Consider the following 12,530-nt stretch of genomic DNA (forward strand, 5'->3'; position numbering starts at 1 on the left):
AGAAGAGAGATGGACAGAGATAGACAGAGAGAGGCAAGCAAAACACCCAACCAATGCACATAAAAAAATAAAACTTAAAAATCTAAAAGAAAGAAACCTAAAAGAAAAATGGTTTAGTTGGCACAATAAAGGTAATAAAAGAAAGACATCTCTTGAAGATTAAGGGTGACCTGGGAATATGTATAGCAGGATCCCCACATGTACATTTTATTTTGTGCTTTTGCCATATAATCCTGACTGTTCCACTGAATTCATATGGGTTTCAACTTCCTGTCTACAAACAGAGGAAGGGACTAGTGAAAGGGCTGGTCACATGTCTTACTGATACATGAATATACCTGTTTGTGTCTTTAAGTTTTACACTGTATTTATTTTATTTTGTGTGTATGAGTGTTTTGCCTACATGCATGTCTGTGTGATACTTGTATGTCTGATATCCGAAGAGGCCAGAGAGCACACTGGATCTCCTGGGATTAGGGTTTCAGATGGCTGTAAGCCATCCATGAATTGAATGAGGGTCCTCTACAAGAGCAGCCAGTGCTCGTGACCACTCCGCCATCTCTCCAGCTCCAAGTACCTGAATATTAATGTCTACATTCATAGAGGCATTAGGCCTTATAAAAAGTCTTTTAGATAATGTAGAAATGAGGTTTAGTAAGGTTAAATGGCTAATTGTATCACTCAGCTAGCAAGTGGAAAAGCCAGGACTTGCTTTGTTACTGAATACTTTGCCGTCATTCATACTACAGACTGTAAGGGGAGTAAACAATGCTTGCTAATTATTACTGAAAATCAGAAAGGTTTTGTAATGCAGCCACATGAGTAACATTCTTATGTATGAAAGAAGAGCATAAGAGATGCTCTAAAACCTAGTTTCAGATGTCCAGGCAAGACTACTCCAGTGTGGTAGAGCCTTGTGTCTTCTGTGTCTTCTGCATTATATCCATCTGGCTTTCAATTTTCAACTGTGGCCATGGGTTTGGCTACTATAAGGGAAGCATCTGGGTCTCATGAGAGAGTCAGGCTGAGAGAAGAGACGGCTTGGCCTATGTAGGTTCCAAGCTTGCCAGGGGTTCAGGATGCTGCCAAAGTGAAGCTGGAGCCAGAAAGGTTTCAGTGTCATAAAATGCTCATTTTATTGTTATTTTCTTTTGAGACAGACAGGGTCTCAGTAAGTAGTCCTGGTTGGCCTGGAACTCACGATGTACACCAGGCTGGCCTCAAACTCACACAGAAATCTGCCTGCCTCTCTGCTGCCCTGGGATTGATGATGTGGAAAACCCACACCTGCTCCTAATGCTCATCCTTGTAAACCAGCATCTGACATCCTTAGATCAAGTAACCTTGTCAGGCCAAGTAACCCTAGGAGAATCTTTGTCCTTTATTCCTTATTCTAATGGAAATACAAGGCTCAACTATTATAAGGAGAGAAGGCCTCCATTTTTCAGAAGTCATGTAGCAGGAGAGACAATGAAGGTAGCAGAACAGATTTGCAGAGTTTTTCTGGTCCCAGATTTTGTCTAACACTCAAGGAGGACATTGGGAAACATCCAGGTTCCTGGCATTAGTAAACTGCGAAATGTAGAATTCTGTCTGGATGGGCAGGACGTGTAACACCACCAGCAGGATGACTTCTGCAGTTCTCAGGGAACAAGGCCTGAAAGACAACATGCAAGCCTATTGCCACCAAGAACCCATCAGAAGTGATCTATGGAAATATTTTGTAGTCACAAGGCTAGAGCAGAGCTCTCTCCTACCACAGAAGGCTAGAATGGTGGCTAAGGCAGAGTCTAGTAAGGAACAAGGGCACAGAGGTTTCAGATGCCCCCATTATCCTGGCTGCTACCTGTGATACTTCTAAGCCACAAGTGACTTCACTTCCCCGGATGTGCCCATGTGTTCCCAACATACCCACAAAGACCTACACTAACTACATACAACTACCCCAGCACTTCCTATATATTTTTCACCCATTGCCTTTTTCTTTCTCCCTTCTTTTCTCAATGTTAGAAGCAATGTCAGTTTGGTCAGTTTCCTATTTGGCTCACAATGTCTTTGATCATATAATCTTAGCTGGAAAGGGTCAGTAAGGACAATCAGGGCAAATTTCCATTTGATCAGATTAAGGAAGCTGAAGGGAACTGACAGTTGGTATAATTTGGAAAGAGTAAAACAGCAGTCAGTAATTTACAGGAGAAAACTATCAGGAAGATGACTATAAAATATCCATAGTTGGAAGACTTTCTTTTAGGATTAATTGGATTTAAATTTTTTTAAACTGGTACATACAATCTGTAGGTATTAATGGGATACTATTTGTTTTAGTACATGTAGACACTGCATGCTTGAGTCTGGAGACATGGCTCAGTAGTTAAAAGCAGAGGACCCAGGTTCAGTTTTCAACCCTCACATGGCAACTCACAACCATTCTAACTCCAGTTCCACAGGAGCTGATGCCCTCTTCTGGCCTCCAGACATACATGTTGGCAAAACACCAATATGCATAAAATAAAATAAATGAACCTTTTAAAAAGAGACAAGCACAGAGTAGATCACATTTAAGGAAAACACTTAAATTTCAAGGATCAGAGGAAGCAAGGTCAGGAAGTAACGGGTAGGGAGAGGAAGTGAAGGGCTTGAGTGGAGCAAAGAGGCCAGTAAATGTCAGCTCAGGGCTCTCCTCCTCTTTAGGAAAGGTCTGGGTTGGTTTGAACTTAGTCTCTACAGAAAAACAAATTTCCAGATTATTTCTCTTATTTAACTGACTTATAAGAAACAAACATTGATTTCTTGGTTATTTATATAAGCAAGATCTTCTAAATTATGATTTTACTATTTTTCTAAAGATTTATTTATTTATTATATATAAGTACACTGTAGCTATCATCAGACACACCAGAAGAGGGCATCAGATTCCATTACAGATGGTTGTGAGCCACCATGTGGTTGCTGGAATTGAACTCAGGACCTCTGGAAGAGCAGTCAGTGCTCTTAACCTGTAAGCCATCTCTCCAGCCAAATTTTACTAATCTTACCATCTAAGAAAAACTTCTTGCCAGAGGGAAACTATAAGAAAAGCCAATTAAAGGGACTTAACAGATGTAGTGAACCCTGGCCTCTGATGCAGATCTGTACAGGGAACACGCCTTGCCCGCAAATGCTTTAGTGCAGCAATATGCCTTGTAAACCAGGCAGGTGCCATCCCTGCTGATGGTGACCCTAGTCAGGGGCAGATCCTACCAACCGAACCCCAGCACTCCTGCAGAGCAGAAGCTTCAAAGCTCCCACCTGGAAGCTCTAGGTCTAAGCAGGAAGTCTAGACTTAGATCAGAAATGAAGAAGTAAATTTCAAGGTCAAGCCTACTTTTGGTAATAAAGGAAAAGTGGTTGCTTAGTCTATAAGATATATGTCTATTAATTTTAAATACAATAAATTATCTGAGAGGCATTCCATTCCTCTCAAGTTTTAAGAGAAACCCTGAGAGAAAGGAGAGAAAAGAATTATAGGAACAAGATGGTAGAAAGCTACAGTGAGATTTTTCTTATCCAGAAGATGTAAATAGCCAGGCCTGCTAGCATAGGCCTGTAGTCCAGAATTTGTGAGGCAGCGGTATCAGAGTCATAAGTTCAAAGTCAGATTGGACTGCACAATAAGTAAGATGCTGTCCTTATAAAGGAAAAAATAAAAATAAAAGAGAAAACAAGATTGATTTTTCTCATTAAAGTTCCATCTAGGGTCAGGAGGAAGATGAAGGCTAGAGAGATGGCTAAGCAACTAAGAGTACTTACTGTCCTAGCAGAAGACCCAGGTCTGGATTAGGATCCACTCAGTGCATTAGAACTCACACAGTGACTTACAACTATCTGTAATCTCGGTTTCAGGGGATCTGACACCCCCCCTCACTTCCACCAGGCACCAGGCATGCATACATATGTACACACATACATGCAGGCCAAACACTGATACACATGAAATAAAACAAATCTCCAGTGTATTGAGAAATTGAGGACACGGCAAAGCTTGTCCAGTGAATGCCATGGTGGACCCCGCCGTGGCAGGGTAGTCTCAGATGCATGAAGAGAGCTGGGGCTGGGAAGAGTAGAGGAAGCCTGTATCCCCTGCACCTGAGACTGCCCCAGGCTAGGGCCTCTGTGCAGCACCACAACTGACATATAACGTTATATTATAGTCATTTGTGTATTTATATCATGTATGTGCAGGTACCCAAGAGGCCAGAAGATGGCGTTGGATCTCCTGGGGCTAGAGTTACAGGCAGCTGTAAGTGGCGTGACATGGGTGCTGGGACTGAACTCGGGTCCTCTAGAAGAGCAGCAAGTGCTCTTAACTGCTGAGCCATCTTTCCAGCCCTGCAAATGATTTTTTTAAAGGCCTGGATCAGCTTTTTCCTGGTAGACAGAAGGATATTTCTGAGCCCTGCCTTCCACCCCGTACTCACTAACTTTCCCTCCTGCAAAGCTGGTGTGAGAAGCTGAGGGAAACATGAAGTCACTTCACTGCTTACCATAGACTATAATTAGTGAATGGAATTTTGCTACTGCAAAAATACACTTCATTTAAATTTTTTTCCTTTTAAAGTAAGTAGGAATTGTGCTGCGATTTCCCCTGTTGTGGATCACTCGAGGCCCCTGCTAAGAGTCCCCTAACATGGGTGACAGCTGGCTGCGCAGCAGTGAGTTTTAATACAGTGGTGACAGTCAGCGCAAACCTGCCAAGATGAGCATTTCTTCCTATCACTCCCAGAACAGGTTCCTGCCTACACCAGGGTCGTCAGGTTACATCTAAGAGGACAACGTGAACAGAGGCAAGCAAAACCTCTAACTTAAGTGAGACGTTTGGATTGAGGATCAGCTATTTGAGCGACTGGTGTATATGTAAGGACGTGTGAGGCCTCTTCATGTTCTCCTAGGGAAGGACATCACGGGCTGTTACGGAACAATTTGTCCAAGTTTAAGTCAAACCTAACCTACCAGAAAGTTAAATGGAAGATCCCATAAGGAGAAGAATGGATCAGGAAGCCTATGATAATTCCAGCCAGCTTGGAACCAGTGGCTGCTACCGTCTTAACCATGCGGTGACTAAAGGTACAGCCAAGCGTAAGCATGACGTCAGAGGCACATCATGAAATTCATCACAGCCGAGGGACATACTTGATCTTCATGAGCCAGGCTGGGCAGTCTGGCTCTGTTGGGCTCTTACCTGTTTCCTCACGGTTGAGCTTCGCCTGTGGTTGTCCCACCAAATCAGAAAGGACCAGTCCAGCAACAGGAAGGAAAAAGAGAAAAAGGGGACAGAATGAGATGACCACTCCTCAGTCCAGAACTAAAGCTTTAAACCATGTAAAACAATTGTAGCAGCAGGCAATGACCCATCGCGATCCTGAGATCAGTCCCAGAGGAAGCTAAGAGACTTGCCAAGTTAATTCCCAACAAAAGCCTAATAAACTTTAGTCTTTCATAGAAGCATAGAGGGTTAATGTCTATCACTGTTCTACAGGTAAATAGGCAGCAAGCAGTTTACTCTGTAGTAAAGCAGAGTCATGTTAGACAACTTAAAGGTCTTTCTGTATGAAAGGAAACAAAAACTAAACACCAAAGAGTGTATATCTTCTCTTGAGTCTGGGGGTGGGGAAAGGAGCACTTAAGTTTATTAATTAATTTTTGTTTTTTATCTAGAGGGTGGGACCTCAGGGCCCTGTCATTGTTTCAAGCTGTGCTTAGCTGTGGGGGCCTTTGTATCCAGGGTATCAGACACAGACCACACTACTCAATGAGGAGGCAGCACCGCCCTGCTCTGGGAAGGTGGGCTGGGCCTTGTTCTGACTGCTGCCAGCCTGCCCTTAAAGCACCTTGTTGAAACTGTACTGCTTTTCTGAGCTAACAAAATGCTCTTGTCTTCGAGAAGAGGGGACTGATATTCTGAGAGGAGAAATGAATAGTCCAAGGGCACACGTGGAGAAAGGGATAACCAGCGTGGGAAATCAGTGCAGCTCCTTTTAGTCTTTCCAGTGATGCGGTGCCTCTGACAGAGCTAACCCTACCCCGCCAGAGCAGTCCTCAGGAATGGCGTACTCACGGGACCTCAGCTCTACTCCACTATGACGAAATGATGGAAATCAGATAACTCGTCACTGGTGAGCCTTAACTGTAAGTGGCCTCACGACTATGAGTTGCCAGGTTGATATAAGGCCATGTGCTTCATTAAGGCGCGTTCTCCTTTTAAACCAGCATGTTTCGGGCATCTCAGGGTGCTAGCTGAATGAATGTCATGTTCTCTGCCAGTTCATAGCCCCATTATGACTGTGAGGGAAAATATTTGGCTGAGGTGGAGTGGGAGGGGGGTGGAGAAAGCCTGGGAGGACTGCATACTTGTACACCAGCGAGGACAGCCCTCAGTGCTATTTGGCAAGCCAGTGCAATGTCATGTTTCATTCTCCACACAGTCACTAATTAGTGCCTATCGTCTTTTGCATGCACTTAAAAACAACCACAGATCAAACGCTCAGATTACCTAGTCTTCCCTGTATCAGAGACTTCCCCAAGGTCACACACTGAAGTCTTCTAGCTAGGAGGTTATCAAGATCCAGAGTCTGGTGTTTATTTTCTTTGCAGTATTGTGGCTCTGGGGAGTTTCTTGAAGATTCTTAATCAAGTGACATCTCCCATGACATTATTTTGCTCAGACTACCCTAAACCGGAGCAACTCCACAGCCACTTGAAAGGGGATGGAGGTAGTGAGGCAAGGAGAAGGAAGCAGCTCCTGCCTTGGGCCACTCCTTTGCAAAGCCATCCATAACTTTTACAATGACATCACAGCTCTCTCCCACAGGCCTCTCCTTACCCTTCCCAGGGTCACTCACCTGGCAAGACTACAGTCTGTCCGCTGACCTGTGGAAAGAGAAGGGAAAAATGCATTTGTTGAAGTAGAGGTGGGGAGAGCTGCACGCTCTAGGAATTACCATGTCCTTCCTATCTCCCTAGGGAGCCAGAGGCAGAAAAGGATTGCCCTGAACCTCATTTTGGGGCAGCAACTTTACTGCTCTAGGTCCTCTGAACCTCGTCAGTTCTACTTCCTAAATGAGAAAACAGGCATTGATGTGTGGAAGAACAAGTTGAGTCACACTTTAGAGAACAAAATTTACAGTAAGCCTTCCCATACACACAGTTCAGCTTCTTACGTACGTGCTGAGCATGCTCGTATGGTGGTTAGAGGTAGGTTTTGGGACATAGGACATGGCTTGTGTGTCACTATATGAACGAACACACACACACACACACACACACACACACACACACACACACACACACCACACTTGACTTTGGAGAGGAGAAAAGGGACTGTGGAAGGAAGAAGGAGAAGACATGTAGGTTCTAGTTTTAGAAGCATACTAAATTCTCCTGTTAACTAGCATAGTAAGGCAGGGATAACAATACCCACATGGGTAGCAAATGAAGGCTTGCAATCTCATGACAGGTGGTAAGATTTTCATAGGCCATAGACAGTTTTGAAAAATAAAATGGAAAACCTTAAAGTTGGTAAGGAAAAATTTTTAATAAGAAATATGCACATATGCATGCATAAACCATGATGTAATATGGTGCCTTCTTTGGGCCAACAGTTGATGAAGCTTGACCTGTCTTAGCTAAATCAATTGCAAACTCTGGTGAGCACTGAGTCAGGAAAGACAAGATTGACTCCTATACTCCTTACTCAAGATCAGGAAAGGCAACTCTGAGGGTTGGGGAAGGCCAGGTTTTTCTTTCATTTTGTGTTGCTAATTGTTAAGACAGTCCAGCTCACTTTCAGCAGTACCATCCCCCAATCTTCAATAGCCCTGTTACCAAAGGCTCAGCTTTCATTTGCAAAAATATTATTCTGAGCCATTATTTTCAACATCTGTCCCATTTCCATTCTGGAATATTCATACACATCAATTATCCCTCTGTGGCAAGAACAAGAGGCTCTTGCATTACGGTGACAGATACTTACAGAAGGCAGGGACATGATGATTTGCACACAGGGTGATTTATAGCTATTGTTTTTCTCTATCTCTGGAACTTGTCATCTTTAAATTATGGCAATTTAGAGCCCCAGTGGTCAGCCTCCGTCCTTCTAGAGTAGCATTATTTGGTGCATACATGTGTACAAACACGCGCACACACGCACAGCTCCAAAGCCTTTTTGCCTGTCTTCCAGGCTGTATTCAAATTGTTTTGAGAAAAAGAAATCATAATAAGTTTCTTCCAATAATTTTTATGAGCTGTCTTTCCTTCAACTCACCGTACAGCAATCTGGTAGCTCGAGAGTACAGACTTTTTGTAAGCAAATCTGGCTCTCATGCCTAGACCTGAACTGTTTAGGTAGGAAAAGATCAGAAGTTACTAGAAGGCTTTTTTTCCCTCTCACATTAAAGCAAACATCTTTAAAAAAAAATCATAAAATCAAAGATGCTAGAGAGAAAGAAAAAGAAAATCATTTGGGGGAATTGGCCAGGGCAGGACAAAGGCAAGGCAAGAAGAATAGGTAGGTTAGTATGGTCTGAAAAATGGGATAGTCCAATTCTTGAGCTAAAAACCCAATGTGTCTTTGTAAATTCTGCTTTACTTCCCAGTTTTCTGAGTGCTCGAGAATTGACTTTAAGGTGTTGAGTTCTGTATGAGTTAACGTACATTGTCAGTGAGGAGACCGCAGTGCTTCCCGGTGGAGAACAGGCTAGTAGGAGCGGAGGAGGGCAGAGCATTCAGGGGCATCCCTAACCTGGAAATCCCATTAATCATAAGATGCTGAGAACGAGGCAGGAGACCCTGGCAGGGTGCCAAACAACCTCAGGGAAGCTTCTTTTCAACCTTTGCTTTGCCTTCTGTTTGACAGCTGACTGGGGAGAGAAAGTCCAGAATGTCTGTCCAGTTCTCTGCCTCAGGACTTTCCAGTGTCTGGGTAAGATCATTGCCAGAGATGAGACAATACACTTAGCACTTGGGTTTTAGTACAGCCACAGTAGAGAGATGGCTGCCGATGAAGTAAAAGGACATGAATGTTCACCCCGATAGCTAAAGAAGCAACAAGTCTGTCTATCCCCCTCCTTTTGAGGTCCTTCTCTCTCCCCAGGACTGGGAGTCTTAAGAAGCGTCTGGAGAGGCCATAGCCCTGCGCTCCTTTACTACAGACGTGGCAGAAAGGTGAAGGGTCTGTGTGGAAAGAGCATATGTTCCATGATGAACATTAGCATTTCTCATACACTGCTGTTTTCCCACTGCTCAAGCAGCCATTGAAGGAGTGCTTTCACACTGAAGTCTAGGAAGAGAAGTACATTCATATAACCAGTTGGGGCTGGCTGGCTGAGGGCTGGAGGCCTGGAAGAGAGCCCTGGGCCTCTCTGCTCCACCAGCCTCCAGCCGAGCATGCTCATACTCACTTTCTCCCAGGGTCTTCTGCAGGAGGTCATGCTTGGCTTGTAATTTAGTGATGAGGTTCCTACCCTCCAAGTACTCCTTCATTTTCTGTAAGAGAAGAGGAGAAATAAGAGAACTTAGATTCTTGAAGAAACACAAGATACAAATGTTCAACTGGACAATTACTTTTGAGAGGACATTTGATTTCTGACTTTCTGACTCAAATTTCAGGCAAGTCCATTCAAATTCTTTCCTTTTTCTTTTATTTTTTAAATCTGTCTCTCTGCTGACTTTCAAGGTAGGTGCATATTCTATCTAGGATTTTCCTATGAATTTCATGTTAGCATGTATAAGAAAACTGTTCTCTAAGGAAAGTCCTCCATCTGTCTCCTTCAGTCCCAGTAATGAAGGAGAGCGGCCGGGAGGGTTGGCGACCTTCCTGAGTGTCAGTGTTGTGGGTGTGAAGACATGCACTTGCTGTTGCCACTTAGGCTGGTATCCTGCTCGCCCCAGGGTGCGTCTCATTGCCGTAGCAGCTGGGTCAGGGTAAGCCTAACTGCAGAGCCCCCGTGTATAAGCCAGACCCTAACATGTCTCCCCTTCTATTCCAGCACAGGCTTCTTGAAAGGTGGGAGTTTCAGTGCTCAGGTGGAGTGGCTGCCACCTAGTACCTGTACCTACAGATGCCAAGAAAAGATGAAATGTGCCACCACACTTGCAACGGCAGGTGGAAAATGACTGCTGTTGCAATTTCAGTTTTGACATCTCATCCACTCTTGTCTGGCTTGTGAGAGATTATGCTTGACTGGATAATTCACCAAATCTTCAAAATAACTACATAAATTACTAGTATCATTACTCCCACTTTACTTGAGTAATGAGAAGACGGCGGTGTGGTTTGAAGAGATTAATGAAATTTCTCAAAGGCCAAAACAGACTGATGGCTTTACTATCTGTTGTGTAGCGGGTGCCCCCCTCACCCCCACCCCCATGGAAACAGTCCATTTCCCAGGGAAGCCCCATTAGAGAGAAAGTAAAAAAAACCTCAAAAGCAGGCCCAGGAAGTTTCTAAAAGTAACCAGATTCAGTAGGCCCCTCCCCCAAGAGCAACAACATAGATAAACAGCTGAGTCACTTCAGACAAGCCCAGCTGCTACAAAGAAGCGGGACAGTCAAGATGACTGAAAAGAATCAGAGCACAGCAGAGCTGCCCAGCAGAGGTTCCGACTAAGCCACCTAGAAAGGACACTCTCAACTGAGCTGCCTGAAGGCTATGCAGTGCTCCCCAGGTGCCCAGCTTTTGAGAGCTTTGGGGATGAAGATGTCTTTGAGTCATCCCTGCTCCTGTAGGTAGCCCCACCCCCCAAACCCACTGGTTCACCAGTGGTGTCCCTGTTTTAGTCTGTCATGGGTTCTCTCTCTGGAGTGAGTAGATGTGTGTTGTGTCTTCCCAGGAAAATCTTGTCACATAATAGTAGCCAACATGCATTTGACAGAATGGTGTGTGCTCTGAAGCTTTATAATAAAATGTTCCACCTACTCCATTAAAGAGCCAAAGAGAATCAGAACAGACTTTCACAGTAGTCATCTTTTTAACATTAACAGCAACACAGGAGGCTTTAGACTACTTTAGTACACAGTCTCTCATCTGATTCTCATAATTCTTCTACCCGTATCTGAGGAAGAGAATAGTAGTTTTTTAGGGATGATAAGACAACCCTAAGGGGGGTATCACTGCAGACTGTAGGTGGTAATGCCGGGTGAGGATCTTCTACTCTCCTCTAAGCCACTGTTGAGAATCTGAGTCTGCCTTGGCTATCTATCTCCTGACGCACTGGTTCGTATGATGGCATTTAACTTAAAAGCGATGGGAAGGCATCTCAGAGCGTGATCCGTGCGTCACTAGAAAGATTTGGCTTTGCTTCAGTGAATAAACATTTTAATAATAATAGTTTTGTCTTTTACTGTGCACTAAAGAAAGAAAAAGAATTGTACACCAAGCCTTTGATTTTTATGACTATTACCATTTCATTAATAATAAATATAAGGTGAAAAGTTCTGAGTTCTCTTACTCTACATTTTTCTGTGCAGTATGAGGTTTTAACTAAGAACTTGCTCTCTTCTTTCCCATTTAAAACAAAGGAAACCTTGTTATTCTGGGAGATGGCCTCAGGGCCTCTTGTGCTTGTAAGTCCCCATGACACCACTCTCATATAGCCCCATCACAGGAGGGTTATCCCTCTGGTGTCTTTCTGTGGTCCAGAGACCATGTCATTGGCCATCCTGACTATCCTGATGCTTATTGCTGGGTGGAAGACACGTATTAAATATGAAGAACGAATAAATGGTGAGCAACCTCATTCTCTTCTGTCGAGACTGCTCCTCACAATTATAAACCCAGCCTCCACTCTAAATAAAACAAACCGGAAGCAAACCCTATGCTAAGTCATTTCTGCTGCTCTCTGATCCCTTATGCCTTTGCATGGAACATGTGCATGAAAATAGGCTCTCTTGTCCCCTTCCTCTTTCCATCTGTTCCAGCTGTCAGCTCACTTGCTGTCAGCCTTCCTGGATGATATCCTAATCCCCAAACACGGCCTAATTACAGGTTTGGAATCATACTTAGGACCCAGAGTGGAAGTATCCACTGCTGACAGTACAACCCCGAAAGGCCGATCTTTGGAAGGTTATCCCAAGAGTCTCAAGGGTTTCCTAAAGAAGAAAGTTCAAGAAGTTATAACCTCTAACACAGACCAGAATGCTCAGAACACAGCTACGATCCTGAAAGGGAATGAATAAAAATTCCTTTCTCTCACTCATGTTTCTTTTCTCAATTCCCAACCCTTCCCCCAGCCTCAAGTTCATGTTCACAGCTCACTGGGTAACTTCAGCTGTCACTTGGTGAACTAGTAAAACAAATAACAGTCTGATAAAAGAGTATGAAGTTACCTTTTCAGGTTCCATTAATCTAAAAGATCAAACTGTATCAAGATATGCTCTGCATCCCTAATACGAGGGCGGGAAGGCAAAGGGACCCCAGAGTCTGCAGGCATGCTATCCATCGCCGCCTTATCTCCCCCAGAAGTCAGGACAGACACGCTGGGAATAAATAATCCTGC

General features: G+C 43.9%; 1 protein-coding gene across 9 annotated transcripts in view; it reads right to left on the bottom strand.

Moving 5' to 3' along the window:
• Srgap2 (SLIT-ROBO Rho GTPase activating protein 2) overlaps positions 1-12,530 on the bottom strand; it is a 221,139-nt gene that overhangs the window by 32,248 nt on the left and 176,361 nt on the right. For all 9 annotated transcript variants that reach the window (NM_001401376.1, XM_039090884.2, XM_006249783.5 and 6 more), the window contains 3 exons: positions 9,435-9,519; positions 6,879-6,906; positions 5,219-5,243 (listed from right to left, as the gene is read on the bottom strand). In NM_001401376.1, coding sequence (NP_001388305.1) covers positions 5,219-5,243; positions 6,879-6,906; positions 9,435-9,519 — 138 coding nt within the window. The remainder of the gene's footprint in view (positions 1-5,218; positions 5,244-6,878; positions 6,907-9,434; positions 9,520-12,530) is intronic.

This window comes from Rattus norvegicus, chromosome 13, assembly GCF_036323735.1.
Source record: "Rattus norvegicus strain BN/NHsdMcwi chromosome 13, GRCr8, whole genome shotgun sequence".
In the NCBI taxonomy this organism is placed as follows: Eukaryota; Metazoa; Chordata; class Mammalia; order Rodentia; family Muridae; genus Rattus; species Rattus norvegicus.